Source organism: Phyllopteryx taeniolatus, chromosome 1 (genome assembly GCF_024500385.1).
Source record: "Phyllopteryx taeniolatus isolate TA_2022b chromosome 1, UOR_Ptae_1.2, whole genome shotgun sequence".
In the NCBI taxonomy this organism is placed as follows: Eukaryota; Metazoa; Chordata; class Actinopteri; order Syngnathiformes; family Syngnathidae; genus Phyllopteryx; species Phyllopteryx taeniolatus.
The window spans coordinates 15,910,303-15,925,796 of record NC_084502.1 but is presented as its reverse complement, the minus strand read 5'-3'; the positions used below and the strand labels follow the sequence as shown (position 1 = coordinate 15,925,796).

Below are 15,494 nucleotides of genomic sequence, written 5' to 3'. Positions count from 1 at the left end.
GAGCATTTCTGTAGTGTGTGTGACAGTAATGAGTGTGAGCAAATAGTCGTGTGAGTGTGTGTGTGTGTGAGAGCGCATTTCAGTAGTGAATATCAGTGAAAGAAAATGTGTGAGATCATTTTAGTCATGTGTTTCAATAGTGCCTATGAGCAAAACGATATGGTGTGAGGTAATCCTGAATCATACAGGATCTTGCTTTGACCTCGACCTGTTCACCTTTTTCTATCACTGAGCATCAATGATTCATGACTACCTTTGGTGCACTTTTTCGAGCCCTGTTTATAAGGTGTGCCATCGAAGTGAAAAGAGGCAAAGTGCAGCGGATGCATGAATGCAGTCATTGAAATATGCCGACACTAACTTTGTGCGTGTCGGCTTGCAAAAGTCCTTTCGTGTCTGTGGGCGTGTAACCTGCTCGTGTTTGGTATTCCGTGCAGAAAGCCTCCCACGCCCGGTGTGTCCACCCACGCGCGGATTTGCGTCACACGGGGAGCAGCGTGGGCGCGAGGCACACAGAAGACGTGAAGACGTGGAGAGAGAGAGAGAGAGAGAGGCAGCGGAATATCCCACAAGTAAAGCTGAGGGTGTGTTGAAAAAATAAAGAGGAAGTACTAAGAAAAAATAAAAGCCTTGGCTTCCTTACTGAGGTTGCTTTGTTTACATAAGGCAGAATTCAGTCTACAAAAGCAGTTTCTCATTTCTTTGAACAAGTTGCAAATGATTAGATACAATTCTTGATTGTTTCCTACATTATCAATTGCATACGTCATGTTGATCAAACTATATTGTCCTGTTCTCTGTTGAATAGTCTCACCCCCAACAACATTTAAGCACTCGTTAATTGTCTTTACATGGAAAATGGTTGAACAATTTGTCATAATACTGTATGTCAAGCCTACTGTATTTATAAACATTTTCATTCGACTTTGCATCTCTAACAAAGGGAAATGTGTGAAGCATTAGCTCAACCATTTGATCAACCAGTTTTCTGGAATAGCTCAAAGGTGCAGCTCATGAACCATCAACTGGCAAGTACTGTCATTGGAGCAGAACACAATGTTGCAATGTCTGACAATGGAAGAACAAGAAATGTAATGAGGTCAACAGCAAAAGAAAAGAACAAGAGAAAGAGCAGTTATGCTGTGTGGCGAGGGAGTTGGGAAGTAAAACAGTAGTAGAAGCAGAAAAGGCTGAGGACAAATGCATGTTCCTGATGAAATACTGTTAGAGTCCATCTTGTAGACCACCTTCTTAATCATGGCTTGAGGTGTTTTTTTTCCACTCTTTTCTTCTGTTTTTTTTTTTTGTGTGCTGTCTTTTACTTTCTGTATCACAATGAGCTGAGGTTTGTCAACAAATTACAGTACAAACATCCATCGATCCATTTTCAGTACCGCTTATCCTCACTACAGTCGCGGGCGTGTTGGAGCCTATCGCAACTGACTCTGGGCGAGAGGCGGGGTACACCCTGAAACTGGTATCATACAGAAACAGACAACTATTCGCACTCACATTCACACCTACGGGCTATTTAGAGTTTTTCCAATTCACCTACTATGCATGTTTTTGGGATGTGGGAGGAAACCGGAGTACCCGGAGAAAAGAGAAAACCCACACAGGCATGGGGAGAACATGCAAACGACACACAGGTAAGGCCGGATTTGATCCTGGGTTCTCTGAACTGTGACACCCAGACTTGTCATTCTGGTGGCACTGACATGTTCATTGAAGCAAATATTTAGCTTTGAGAGGTGAAGAAAGGATTTTGAGCAAGAGACTGACTTTTGCAGGAAATCCATGGTGTTTTGATTCAACATACAGTTTTTACCAAAGTGAGTGAGAAAAACTGTAACGTAACGACCATGTGTACCGATAAAAGCCATAGGACTTAAAAAGTTGCTTACAGTATTTTTTTAAGAAAAAGTTTCAATGTTATGATAACAAATCCATATTTTGGGAGAAAAAAAATACAATTTTATTATTTGTTTTTTTATTTAAAGTCAGCGTAAAACGAATAATATTTTAACAACAATTTCCAAAATGCAACTTTATTTTCATAACATTACCTATTTAATCCTGGAAAATACATCATTTTTCTCTGGGGAAAAAGGTCTTGAAAAAATACATCCTTCATTGTCAAAAAATAGGGTTTGTAATCATATGCCTATTGTTTAAAAATCAAAGAAAACGTATGTAAAGATACATACAATTGTATCAGCTCTTTTAGTGAGCCCAACGCTAAGGTAACGAAGAGTAATTGCTTTAACATGTTTGTCCCATTGATCACCGTATGCAATTTTTTTACATAGCAAATGATAATTTATAGCAAATGATGTTGCAGATCCCCATCAATATGGAACTCAAATTTGAAAACCATTGACTTAGATAAACAGCTTGACATTTTCAGCGCTGATAGTATTAAATAATAAAATATAATATACTGTTTGATATTGATGTTATAATAATACACAATTATACATTTGGTAAGAGCGTGGGGTCCACTGAGGTGGTTGCGGCTCGAAATCAGATATAGTATCCTTTTGTTGTTGTTGTTGTTGTTCTTGAAATAACACGCTTAATTGGTCCAAAAATACATTTCACAAAAATACATTGGTCCAAAAATACATTTCACACTGAGTAAGTACATTTAGGGGTAAATTGAGACAAGATCATTTTTATTTCAGAATATATACTCTACTTTTTGTGACTGTTTGTTTGGTGGTGTGCCGTGAGATTTAGATCTAATGTTACATAATGTGCCTTAGTTTTAAAATTCAAAATTCAAGACGGTTAATGTCATGTGCGCGGTCCCAAAAAAAAAAAAGTCGTTTTTTTAAAAAATGCAACGAAAATCTTACTTGCATGCTTCCCTTCACAAGAATAGACAAGCTAAATAAAATAAGGTTAAAAAAAGAAGTGAAAGAGACTATAAGAGACATCAGAATAAAAACAGTATGAGTTGGGGTTTAAGTGCAGTGTCATTGAGTTCATATTACAACCAGTGTCGCCACTAGGCCTAATACTCAAGCCCCTCCAAACACACACACACAATGGGCCACAATTATTTGAGCCCCCACCCCCGCTCCCAAATCCACAAATATTTTTTAGGGTGTGCGAAGCCAACTCGAAAGTCTAAACCAATCGACACTCCTGATTGCAACAGTTAGTAATGTATGTGTATGAGGTTTACAACTAGTTTTATGAGTTGATGTGATGGCCCAAAAAAGGTTGAAAACATTCAACTCACTTATTATGAGTGCAGTACATAATAAAGATTCAACATAAAACATGAAACTGCTAAAAAGCTTACGCACTTGTGAGAGCATGGGAATATGTACACTATATATTTTGTAAAGCAAAACCGGGACAAGCCAGTTTGACTCAATATAGAAAGAATTTGTAGATCATTGCTTTTCAATGTGAACGTCAGCTACGGGTTCTGATAGTTTTTTCTTAAAGTTAAACAAGCACTATTTATAATATCTCGACTTTTATTTTCTTAAACAGGCGGAAGTGCTCGTGTTTCCGTGAGTGTCAATTCGCGTTGTGTGCTCAGACTGTGCTGGGGAGTGGAGAGACCCGAGAGGACTCAAACACTTAAACGCGCAACACACACTCCGAGAAAAAGGACGCACAGAAGTCTTTTTTTCTGATTTTTCCTATTTGCTTATCTTAACGACAAAAATAATAATAATAATAATAAAGTTTACAGAGGAGGCTCAGATAACCGAGCTTCGCTCCTCTCGAACCAACAAATAAATCGCTTTCGCATTTCTTTTTCTTTTATTTCCAACTGGAAATTATCTATAGATTCTTGACATTGGCGTCCGTGGCTTTTCCGCGCAAGTCGACGCTGCGGGGCCGTTTTGTTTGCGAGCTGGCCTGCGTGCTGAGGACGAGTGAGGGAGAAGGGGAGTGGAGCGCCACACGAACGCACCAAAGGGGCCCAAAACACACCAGGTAGGCGCAACTCCAGTGCACGGGATCGCGTGCTGCTGGACTACTGAATTGTGCACTGCATATTGTGCAAAACGGGACGTCACAAACATACATGCTGTTGCGCAGAAGGGTGCAATGTCAAATTGAATCGACAATCACACCGAAACTCATGGCGGACGTTTAATTAATTCATGCAGCCTTTCCTCGTCATCTATTGAGCCTGCGTTAGACACATCTCAACACACAGCACCAAACAACAACGTCTCCAAAAGAATCTATACTGAAACCATGATCTTGTCTCAATTTACTCACTTGTACTCAGTTTGAAATTTGGACAGCAAAGTGCTCCACAAAGTCTACTTGCTATGCAGCTTGTTGTATTGTAGTAATATACTTCAGATTTAACAAACAAACAAACAAACAAACAGAAAAAGGACAAAAAACACCAGTGTTAGCAGTCGCCATGGTGATGAAGTTGCTGGGAATTTCTTGTGAATCAGTTGATTCAAAGTGTCTCTGCATGTGCAAGCACTGAAAATAAAAGCTGAAACTTGTGAATCAGGAGTGTACACAAACACTGGTACAACAGTTCAAACATGTAGTGATGGCCTATCACAGGTCATGTATATTTGTAAGACGCTGATGATCTCATGACAACATGTAGATTTTCTTCTTTGCAGGTGGTTCATACCAATACTGCTAAAAACCAAGATGAAAAGAATATGCATATTTGGTCTGGCAGCATACAAGTTTTATTTCTGTGCTTGTGACCTGTCACTGTTGTCTCTAAAGCTGAAAAACAACAAAATAAAAACGGAGCACTTTTATGACTCTATTCAAAGCTAAAACCTCACCTCTCACCCAGAAAGGACGCGATACGACATACTGTATGTGACGCAACCTAAAACAGACAAAGACAGCCACAAACATGAAGGCATGAATTTGCGCCGTAGCCTGATGAGCACTACATGCATCCCCTTCCATCTGAAACCCAGGGGTCCTCACATCCACGCATAGAGCAGTTATGGCCGCAAACACCTGTGCAACATTAATTCTAAGATCAACATGTAGATACCGTGGTGCCTTGAGATATTAGTTGTTCAGTGTAGAGGATAAAGAATATATGCATGAGAGTATTGTTATATTTTCTGTCGACATGTGTTGCTCCACCGTTTGCTTAAAGGGTTGTAAATACCGACGTAAATACCGACGTAAATACCGACGTAAATACCGATGTTATTCGTTCACCCATCTATGGTGTTTTGCAATGTTTGTTAGCATTAATCTAAATGGATTATCTGAAGAAAATCTACGTGGTTGTAAATACACGATGTGTAATTCTCTTGGTTTTTGTTTAGTTTTACAGTAAACTTCAAGTTGGAGTGGCAATAAACAGCTTGAAGCCTCTTTTTTAAAGAATTGCTCGCTATCTGACAAACTACTGCTTGATGTGAAGTGAGTTGAGTTCACTCCCAACACACAACGCTCATAACTCAAATGTTTGCTATCGAGTCAAAGCAAAAAAAAAACATCTGCCAAACGATGGCTCGTATCTCAATAAACCCGTAAGACGGGGTACTCGTATCTCAAGGCACCATTGTATTCTGGCATTTGACGCGACAAGATAGTAAAGTGTCGTACTGGGGGGGGGGGGGGGGGGGGGGGGGGAACTCCACCTAGTATCATGGTTGATACCTCTTTGCAGCAGCTGGGCCTGGCCTTTTAGAACCGCTTCACAACCTCATGCTACTGTCTTGGTTCAGACAGCTTTTGTGTGTTTCCCACCCGGGGCCCCTGCTCGGGGCTATTCTAGGCGAGGCGAGCCCACCACCTACACATCCTGCAGGGGTGGAGAGAGGCATGTGGTCCTCCCAGCAACTGTGCCTATTGCCAATCTCTCCTCTGCTGAAATGACAAACAAGGTTTCCTCAGGATTGGACTATTGCTCAATGTAAGGGTGAACAAGGTCAATATAGGGTGAAGTGTCACCTCTTTGCGTGCCTTTGGCATGTGCTAAAAGGAAAACTTGACATGGCCTGTGTCGTTTGTCATTGTAATCCTTTTTTTTTTTTTTATATCAGGGGTTCGCCAACCTTTTTATTTTCTGTGAGCTACTTTTACACACTGAAAGTGCCCCACAGCTACTCATGTTTAGTAACATTTATTAACATTGCTAATGTCCAGGCCACAAGTGAATATGCTTGTTATGCACATAATGTAGCAAACAAAAATAGTAATACATGACCCACATTTTGTAAAGCAACTTAATTTCACCAATAATATATATATTTTTAAAATTGTATACACCAGCATGTGCCCTTTAATACTTAAAAAAAAGAAACATTTCTGTATAAAAGCTCAAATAATATTCACCAACAAGCATAAAAAAAATTGAAAATGTGTATATAACTATGTGCATTTCCTGCAGGTCTTCCAGGCTTCCTGTGTGGAGTTTGCATGTTCTCCCCGTGTCTGCGTGGGTTTTCTCCGAGTACTCCGGTTTCCTCCCACATTCCAAAAACATGCACAGTATTTTAAATGAAGACTCTAATTTGTCAATAGGTGTGAATGTGAGTGTGAGTGGTTGTTTGTTTATATGTGGCCCGCGATTGGCTGGCGACCAGTTCAGGGCATACCCCACCTCTCACCCAAAGTCAGCTGGGGTAAGCTCTTGTTTCGGTTCTGAATGTGGAGATGGAATGTTGCTGCTGCTCAATTCAGGGGTGGATCTATTCTAGTGATCCCACAGGGCTGCTGGCCACCCAAAATATTTGGAAAAAATCCTTCAATTTTTTATCTTTAAAAAAAAAAAAAAAATGTTAAATATATCTAAAACTATGTATAATTGCTGAGTATATTTTTAACTAAACTAATGGATTGGTTTTAGCATGTGAAATTACAAGTGAGGAAAGTGGCACTTCGATTTTTCTGCATGTGGCCCTAAGAAGAAAATGTTTGAACAAACCTGATGCAAAGAAACAGGCAACAATTATTTAAATCCACCCAATGCTGAACGTCATTAGACAAAACCGGGAAAACAGATGAGTGGACTTCCTGTGTGCGCAGCCAAACTACGATTGCTACTGGCTGATGACATGTTGGTTTGAACCCGAATTTGCTAGAATATTCATTTCTTTTTTGCTAGCATCTTCGCACAAATGTTAAATACATGTATATTGTTTATTTATACATATATGATATGATATGATATGATATACATACATGAACGAAGCCTAAACATCGGATATGATCATCATTGATAGCTCTCTCATCTTGTTACAACTTGTGTAAAACAAGTTCTATTTTAGATGTTTAATATTCCTACAGGTGCTTTGTCCCAGTCTCCTGCTGTAGGGCTCCGCCACTTACGTGAGGAAGCGCTCCGTCCTGTTTTGCCGAATGCGGAAGTTGGTCGCACATAACCCCTGTTTGTGAAAGGCGTTAACGCCATTTCCTCTCATCTCTCCAGACATGGCGGCGGTGTTGCCGAGGACGCTGGGTGAGCTGCAGCTCTACCGGATCCTCCAGCGAGCCAACCTGCTCTACTACTACGAAGCTTTCATCCAGCAGGGTGGCGATGACGTGCAGCAGCTGTGCGAGGCCGGTGAGGAGGAGTTCCTTGAGATCATGGCACTTGTCGGTATGGCCAGCAAGCCGCTTCACGTACGCCGCCTGCAGAAGGCGCTGCGCGACTGGGTCACCAACCCGGCCATCTTCAACCAGCCACTCACCTCGCTGCCGGTCTGCAGCATTCCTGTCTACAAGCTTCCTGAAGGCTCACCCACACTGCTGGGTGCCCAGGACCGAGCCAACACATCCAGTGTCAAGCTGCCCAAGGCAGTCGCCACCTGCTCTGACACGGGAAAGCTGGATCTGACTCGGGACAAAGTATCTGTAGGCTCGCCCCTTCCGGGCAATGCCGAAACACGGTTCTGGTCGGGACACAGCAATGATAGCGAGCACAGCCTGTCGCCGTCTGAGCTGGGCTCCCCATCCTCTCCCAGAGACGTGATGGAGGCCCTGGATGCGGCTGCTGTGCAGTCGGTCCTAGAGTGTGTGGACAGGATGACGCCGGGGCTCACAAAAGCAGACCTCACCGAGGTCAAAGAGCAGCTCAAGAGCAACAAGAAACTGGCAAAGATGATCGGACACATCTTTGAGCTGAGTGACGATGACCCGCGGAGGGAGGAGGAGATTCGCAAGTACAGTGCTATTTACGGACGCTTCGACTCCAAAAGGAGGGACGGAAAGCATCTGACACTCCATGAGGTGGGACAGTATTCCTCCAGCGTAGAAACACATGAAGTAATCCATTTTGGGCTCATGATTGTCTTTTTGATGGTGCAGCTGACAGTAAACGAGGCAGCGGCGCGGCTCTGCATGAGGGACACGGCCCTGCTCACCCGCAGAGACGAGCTGTTTGGACTCGCCCGGCAGATCTCCAGAGAAGTCACATACAAATACACCTACCGCACCAGCAAGTAAGCGTCACTGCCCTACATCGTCAAGTTCTGGCATCACAACAACACTTGTGATGTGAAAAGTTTGCTGTTTGTCCTCAGGTCTCGCTGTGGGGACCGAGACGAGCCGTCTCCCAAAAGGATTAAAACTGAGGTGAATTCTTTCTTCTGTTTGTTTCCCAGTAATGAAAAAGAGTAGTGTCAAATAAAAAAAATAATAGAGATCTTTGGGAGCACCACAAGCACAACATTTTGAAATTGGAAGTGTAAGAGAAAGAGGTAAACAATCATATTACTTAGTTACAGAATAGAAATCTATCACTCAATTTTTGGGAAGCCAGCAACCCACATAAAAAAAAACGTGTTTTGTTTGCTTTGAAATTGGATGTACAGTAAATGCCCATTCTGCGTAAGATTGCATTTGACTCTTCGGACAGCACAGCTGAAAAACTGCTCTGGGGGAGGCTAGCACCAATTGGCGCAGTCCGCTGATAATCGGCGCGATGCGCTGATATGACCCATGCAGATGCCAGGAAGTGCAGAGTTGATGCTGAGTTTTGTCATAGATGATATGGTGTGAGTCCTTCTTGTGACTGGTGAAGAAGTCTTAGCTCATCCACATGCTCCAAAAATTCATTGCTGAATAGAACATACGTCATGGTAATTTTTGTTTCTGGCATTTCAAAAATGTTAACGGGAGCGAAAAAGATCCGTCCTTCCCGTTGCCTCCCATTTTTCCTATCCTCTTCCTCACCACAGAAACCACAGTCGTGGTTACGCGCAGCAATGCCGGTTTGCATCTGCCTTTCAAACACGCTATTTTAAGACGCAAAATCAACCATCGTAATTTGTCTCAGGTTTGACAAATCACGTTGCACATGCTGACTTAATCTAATTGCATCTACTCCTCCCAGAATGTGCAAAATTAATTGCCTCGCAGTTTTGCCGGTTTGACAGATGCAATCCTGGGTGTGCTTGTTTAATAGATCAGCTTCCACATCTGTTTGTGTGCGCCTATTTTTTGCATGTGCAAACCTTTAGTAAATCAGGTCCAAAGTCTTGAAAGATTATGACGAGAAGAGCCGCACCTTCTTAGTGAGTTAATCTCTGTTTTGCTTCTTCAGGAGAACTTCTTCGACATCCAGGAGGCGTTGCAGGCCATCCACATGAGGCAGGAAATGTTGAGGGAGCAGCTGGCCTGCGCCAAGTCCAAAGGAGACGAGAGCATTGGACGGAATCTGCAGGTATAATCACGAAGGTCATGACCCCCCCCACCCAAAGTCTGATTTGGTTTCAGATGCGATGCGATTAGTGATGTTCCAGCTGTGGCCTCATTGACATTGATGTCAGTGGGTATTTGTGGCAACTGATTTTGGTTTTTGATGAACATGTTCCTCATCACAGCGCGTGGTCCATTCATTGTAATGTGGAAACACGTCTCTTTATGCGTGCGACTTCCTGTGTTAGTGTGTAGCGTGCACGTCTGAGCTAATGCGATTTTCCAAAACGTTATTCAGTGAGGGAAGAGATTTCATGGCTCATTCTCAGTGGAGGACGTGACACTTTGATGTTCCAATTAAAAGCGACAGTGACATGCGCCATTTCACTTCCAGCGAGACGTTCGTGTTGACGCTCACTGATGGGCAGTGGTGCCAAGTAACGAAATGCAAATACTTCGTTACTGTACTTAAGTTGATTTTTCAGGTATCTGCCCTCAAAATTCAATTTTTTTCTACTGTTTTATGCATAACATACTGTAGCTTGACATCTATGCGGTTTGTCGATTGAATGCATAAGGCAAAACGGTTGGATTTAGAATTGCTGTTATTGTGACGTAGTTTCGTCAATTCATATTCAAGTACCTGCCACTTCGTGGTTGATACCCACCACCTCAACTCAGCTGAACAGCAACACGGTTGTGTTTTACAACAATACAGTGGAACCTCGATTTAACGGACTCCGATTTAACAGATATCAGAAGTAATGAACCCTCTGGACAGTGTGTGTGTCCAATGTGTGTGTCATTTCCAGTTGTCACTAAAACCGACATTGAATGTTAGTTCCAGAATTGGCCAGTGTTGTTTACTGGTGTCGTTCCACAATATAGGCAGTGACTGGGACACACATACTGTATTTCCAGGTCACAGATATACAATATGACTACATCCGACCAACAGACATGGCCGTGCCTACGTGGTGGCCATGTTGAATGTAGCGAAATTCAACAATGCATCGACGTGGCGGCCATGATGGCAGGAGTTTTATCTATCATTGCATAGAGCTGTGTGTAGAGACGCGTAATAGTGGCGTTTTTTTCCTTTAAGAGATGTCTCTGGAGCCGTGCTGCAGTATGGAACATACTATTTTTGGTACAGTAACAGGTTTTTTTTGTGTGTCAAGCAGTTCGTCTATGGCATCTAATTAACGGATTTGGAAATTGGAAGCACACTAATTCCTTGCGGCTCATGAAAGCGACCCACCTGGACTTGTCACTAGTCACTACTACAACAAGCACACCAGTATGTCAAGTTTGGATAAAATGTCAAATTTTTCAGACATTTTCAAGCTTTTTTATATTTATTTTCAATGACTTTGCACTGTACTTAGTGTTTTAGGCTATGAAAAAAATATAAAACAATAATTATGTGCTGTACAGTAATACGGGTGCATTTGGCCACAAAAATATAACAGACAATCGCCTGTAACGGAAGACCACCTCCCGCCCCTATTAGTCCATTAAATCGAGGTTCCACTGTACTTTACTACATTTGTAATTTATTATGTAACTGTGAGTGAAATAACGAAGCTGGCGGTCGTTGTCGCCAAAATGTGCCCCAGTTCAAAAGTGAATGGGAATGGAGGACGAGCTCATACACGACATAAAAAGGACATAAATTGAGAGAGGGAAAGTCAAACATCTTGAGGTCTTGATTGAGATCTTTGAGAATCTAATGTGAGAGCCACCGTGTGGACAAGGGCTTCGTGCTGGCGTGGCTGCTTTAGAGAGTCTCGTTGTGATGGTGTGGAAAAGCCCAACGATGACCCAGTAGGGTAGACAGCATTCCACCCACCCTCGGCTTAAGAAAAATGCTAGATCAAGAAGCATCCATTTTCCTAGGACTAGTAGTGGTGTTTGTTTGATAATAGTTGCGGGCGTGGTTTCAGCGCATTCAGCGGACGCACCCACAGCATCTGAGAGCGGACACAACAGCTTGATTTGTCACGATTTTGAAGCCTCATTTTATATTATTGGCGATTTCTTTTTATCAAATTCAGCAGGGTTGTTAACAGCACTCCTGTTTGTGTTTGTGTCAATTTTAGAAGACATTTATTTTCACTTTACAGGGACTTTAAAAAAAAAAACACACGTAAGGTGTATTTTTGTCCGTGGTTATCATTAGCAAATGCAGCATTTTTTGGCAGAATTAGCTCATTTTAGCCACTGCAAAAAATGACACCATCAGAAAAAAAGAATTAGTCTGGGGTTACAGGGGTTGTGTTTGTATCCTCAGATGCAGCTGGAGCGTCTGCTGGCGAGACAGATGGAAATCCTCCAGGACGCCGCGGTCCAGGAGCGACTGCAGGCTCTGGACTGGAGGATCCCCCCTGCTGCCTTGAAGTACCTCACCAACACCCAGAACACCAATGGGGCAGCCAATGACGCCACCAAGGAGAATCAAGGTAAACTGGTTCACAACACCTTTCTGGTCAAGGACTAACATTAAAAAAAAAGCTTTTTTTTTTTTTTTTTTTTTTTGCATGTAAACTGATTTCTCTGAATTTGATTCTTCTTCTGTGAAAAAAACAAAACGTGAGGATTCAAGTTTTTTTCTTCAGGGCTCATCTACTCTTCCTACATCACCCACTCTGACAGCTTCTTCTATCGCTCTTCCCACAAATCCCACAATGCACCTGTAATTAAGCCGCCTACGCATGTTTACCTCCAGCCAGTTGCCCAGAGGGGGCGTCTCTCTCTCTCTCTCTCTCACTCCCGTTTTCTGTCTCTGTTTGTCTCTTTCTGTCTCCTCCCTGCCTTAACAACATTGTTGTCATTGATGTTAAATGGTATCTATGTGCAGCATCTGGTTTAATGTTGCTGCTAGAATGAGCTGAGCCTCATTGCTCCTCGTCCGTCTCTTCTCCAGATGAGCGACCCATAAACTTACGGGTCGTGAGTCAAACCATGCAAGAAGGGGACCTCCCGTTAGGCAAACAACTGGCCAATGAGCTGAAACGTCACCACAACCACAACAGCAGCACAGATGAGACCAAAACACCCGCAACAGGTCAGTGTGTGGTGATTTGATTGACTGCTGTTCATTTTTTTGTTCTTGCTTTTGTACGCTGACACTGTCAATCTAAATGTTTATGTTCTCAGAAAATGGGATGTCACTGCGGGCAGCCGGGAACACAGAAAAAAAGACCATCAAGTCAGAACCTGAGGACTCCACATAGTGCCTCCCATTTGGTCTCACTCATGGTAGTATGCAGTTTTCAGCCGTCACTAGAAACTAAGCAAGCACAGCCACAGTAGAGCCTTAACAACCAATGTTGCCTCATGAAGAGCATTTATTTTCCTTGATTTCATCTCTGTGTCAGTGCCAAAGCAACAAGAGAGCATGAAGACATGCCCCTTCGTGCTTAGCGGGTCTTTTCTCGACTAGAAGTATGTGTTCTTACCTCAGAACAATTGTTTTTGTTGCTTCTGTTGGTGACATTTATGCTGGGCCTGAATCTGAACTCTGCCTCCGTCATTCTCCCAAATCCACGTTGGTGTTGGAACCAAATGGGTCGACGGTACTGTCAGGAGACTGAGTTTGGGTCCAGTCCCAGTATCAGGTTCCTTTTCTTTATTTTTGGGATGACTCCACCTCTCATCTCGCTTGTCTTGTGTATATTTATGGGAGATCATTTGTGAAGAAGTATTTCTGAGCAACAGCAGAGGACCCGTGTGACAGTCAGGTTCGCTAAGTAGTCATTGCTTCATGTCACACTGCTGGTTGAATCCAGAACCACACATCTGCAGACAGAGTACTCCAGGACTGAAGATGTGACATTGCACCAGGGTTCACCTTTAGGTGCGTGTCCTTGCAGAGTGTAAATAGTTCTGTGATAGCAAATTGTGTTAACCTAATCTCAACCAGGGTTCTGCCATGTCAAGTGTAACTTTGCTGTATATGTTTGTGTCAATAGTGTTCATGTGTATAAAAAAGAACTTTCAGTGTCACAAAGGAAACAATTCAAGTGTGAAAGTGTGGTGTATAAAACCGGCTTTACACACCGTCTATGATGATGTTGATTAGGTATCTCTTAATGCATATTTCATGTCTGTTGCTGTCTAGCCGTAGAAACATTACAATATTCTGTGCGTTCTGACAAGTTGGTCCGACACTTCTCCCCCTGCAGGTAGTTCACTCAGTGGAAGACCAATGCAATATACAGTATATGTGACTAACATGTAGGAATTGTTTTGTGACTGTATGTCTGTCCTCCGAAGCTGATAATGTTGTCTTAACGTGCGGCACACTGTATTTGTATTTAAAGACTTTTCATGGAAGTCATTGTTTCATGTCAAGAAACTAGTGAGGACTCCCGATGACATTGTGATGTTTTCAGTGGAGCTCCCCAGCCTGAAGCCTTGTCGGCCTCTCATCACTGTCTCCTCATAATGGTATATTAGGCTCCACCAACTAGTTATGCACCTGTTTTTGTTTTTTGTTTTTTTAACACTAATATATTTTATTTGTTATACAGCACATAACATTAAACTTTATTTTTTGAACCCCATTGTGATGACTGCTCTCTGTCAGTGACTGCTTCCTTCAGCTCCCATGCGGCTTTTTATGGGTTTCATCTGATTCCCTTCTTTGCTGACCAGGCTGGGGGTTGACACTGTATTCTACAACAGGTGTGTCAAAAATAGGGCCCCTGGGCAAAAACCGGCACGGTAGGGGGTTAAATCCGGCCCGCAGGATGAATTTGAAAGTAAAAAACACTGCAACAAGCCTGCAGTTGTGTGGTTCTGTAATTTAGGGAGTATATTTAGGGTTTGAGAATTATTATGCATGGAGTAAAAATGATTCCTATCATGTGCGTAAGTTGATTTCATTTTAAAGTGCATTGACGTGGCAAGTCATTTTTTCCTTCCAAATGACTTAAAGTTTTGTGCTTTTAAATCACTGATCAGTTATAAAGCGCACGTAGATGAGCAACTGAAGCAAAATACACTTTTTTCTTATGAAATCAGGTTGTTCTGATTGTTTTGTTAAAGGTTCACAAAATATTACTTCCTAATTTACTTCCATTGCTTTGCATTACAACAAAGGAAAAAAACACTAAGGCTGCACTTTGACACCGATTCTGTTCATAACTTTTATGGACAGAATTTCTAGGCACAGCCGAGGCGTAGAGGGGGTCCGGTTTGGTGGCCTCACCTCTGATTTTTGCAGATGATTTAATTCTGTTAGCTTCATCAAGCCGTGATCTCTAACTTTCACTGGAGCAGTTTCCTGCCGAGTGTGAAGCAGTTGGGATGAAAATCAGCGCCTCCAAATCTGAGACCATGGTCCTCAGTCGGGGTGCATCAGGATGGAGTGCCTTCTCCAGGTTGCAGTTGAGATCCTGGCCCAAGCGGAAAAGTTCAAGTATCTCGGGGTCTTGTTCATGAGTGAGGGAAAAATGGAACGGGAGATCGACAGGCGCATAGGTGGAGCGTCTACAGTGATACAGACTTTGTATCGGTCTGTTGTGGTGAAGGAGCTAAGCCCAAAGGTGAAGCTATCAATTTACCGGTCGATCTACGTTCTTACCCTCAACTATGGTCACGAGCTGTGGGTCGTGACCGAAAGAGCAAGATCCCGGATACATGCGGCTGAAATTAGTTTTCTCTGCAGGGTGTCCGGGCTCTCCCTTACAGATAGGGTGAGAAGCTAGCTCATCCGGGAGGGGCTCAGAGAGGATTGAGAGGAGCCAGATGAGATGGTTTGGGCATCTGATTGGGATGCCTCCTGTTCCGGGCACATCGCACTGGGAGGAGACCCCGGGGAAAATCCAGGACACGCTGGAGAGACTATCTCTCTCGGCTGGCCTATTAAT

At 42.8% G+C, this 15,494-nt stretch overlaps 1 protein-coding gene across 3 annotated transcripts; it reads left to right on the top strand.

The window, feature by feature from the left end:
* The first annotated feature begins 1,519 nt into the window (after positions 1-1,519).
* On the top strand, positions 1,520-14,186 carry LOC133478970 (NGFI-A-binding protein 1-like). Of its 3 annotated transcripts, none has more exons than XM_061775318.1 (9): positions 1,520-1,649; positions 3,811-3,960; positions 7,409-8,208; positions 8,287-8,420; positions 8,502-8,553; positions 9,524-9,643; positions 11,912-12,080; positions 12,545-12,685; positions 12,778-14,186. In XM_061775318.1, exons 3-9 carry the CDS (start codon positions 7,411-7,413, stop codon positions 12,852-12,854), a joined length of 1,491 nt encoding a protein of 496 aa, XP_061631302.1. In that variant the 5' UTR covers positions 1,520-1,649; positions 3,811-3,960; positions 7,409-7,410; the 3' UTR covers positions 12,855-14,186. The 3 variants fall into 3 exon arrangements, with proteins under 3 accessions (XP_061631302.1, XP_061631312.1, XP_061631295.1); XM_061775328.1 differs by lacking the exon at positions 1,520-1,649 and adding an exon at positions 5,753-5,890 and having other exon boundaries at positions 3,558-3,960; XM_061775311.1 differs by lacking the exon at positions 1,520-1,649 and having other exon boundaries at positions 3,559-3,960.
* Positions 14,187-15,494: the final 1,308 nt, after the last annotated feature.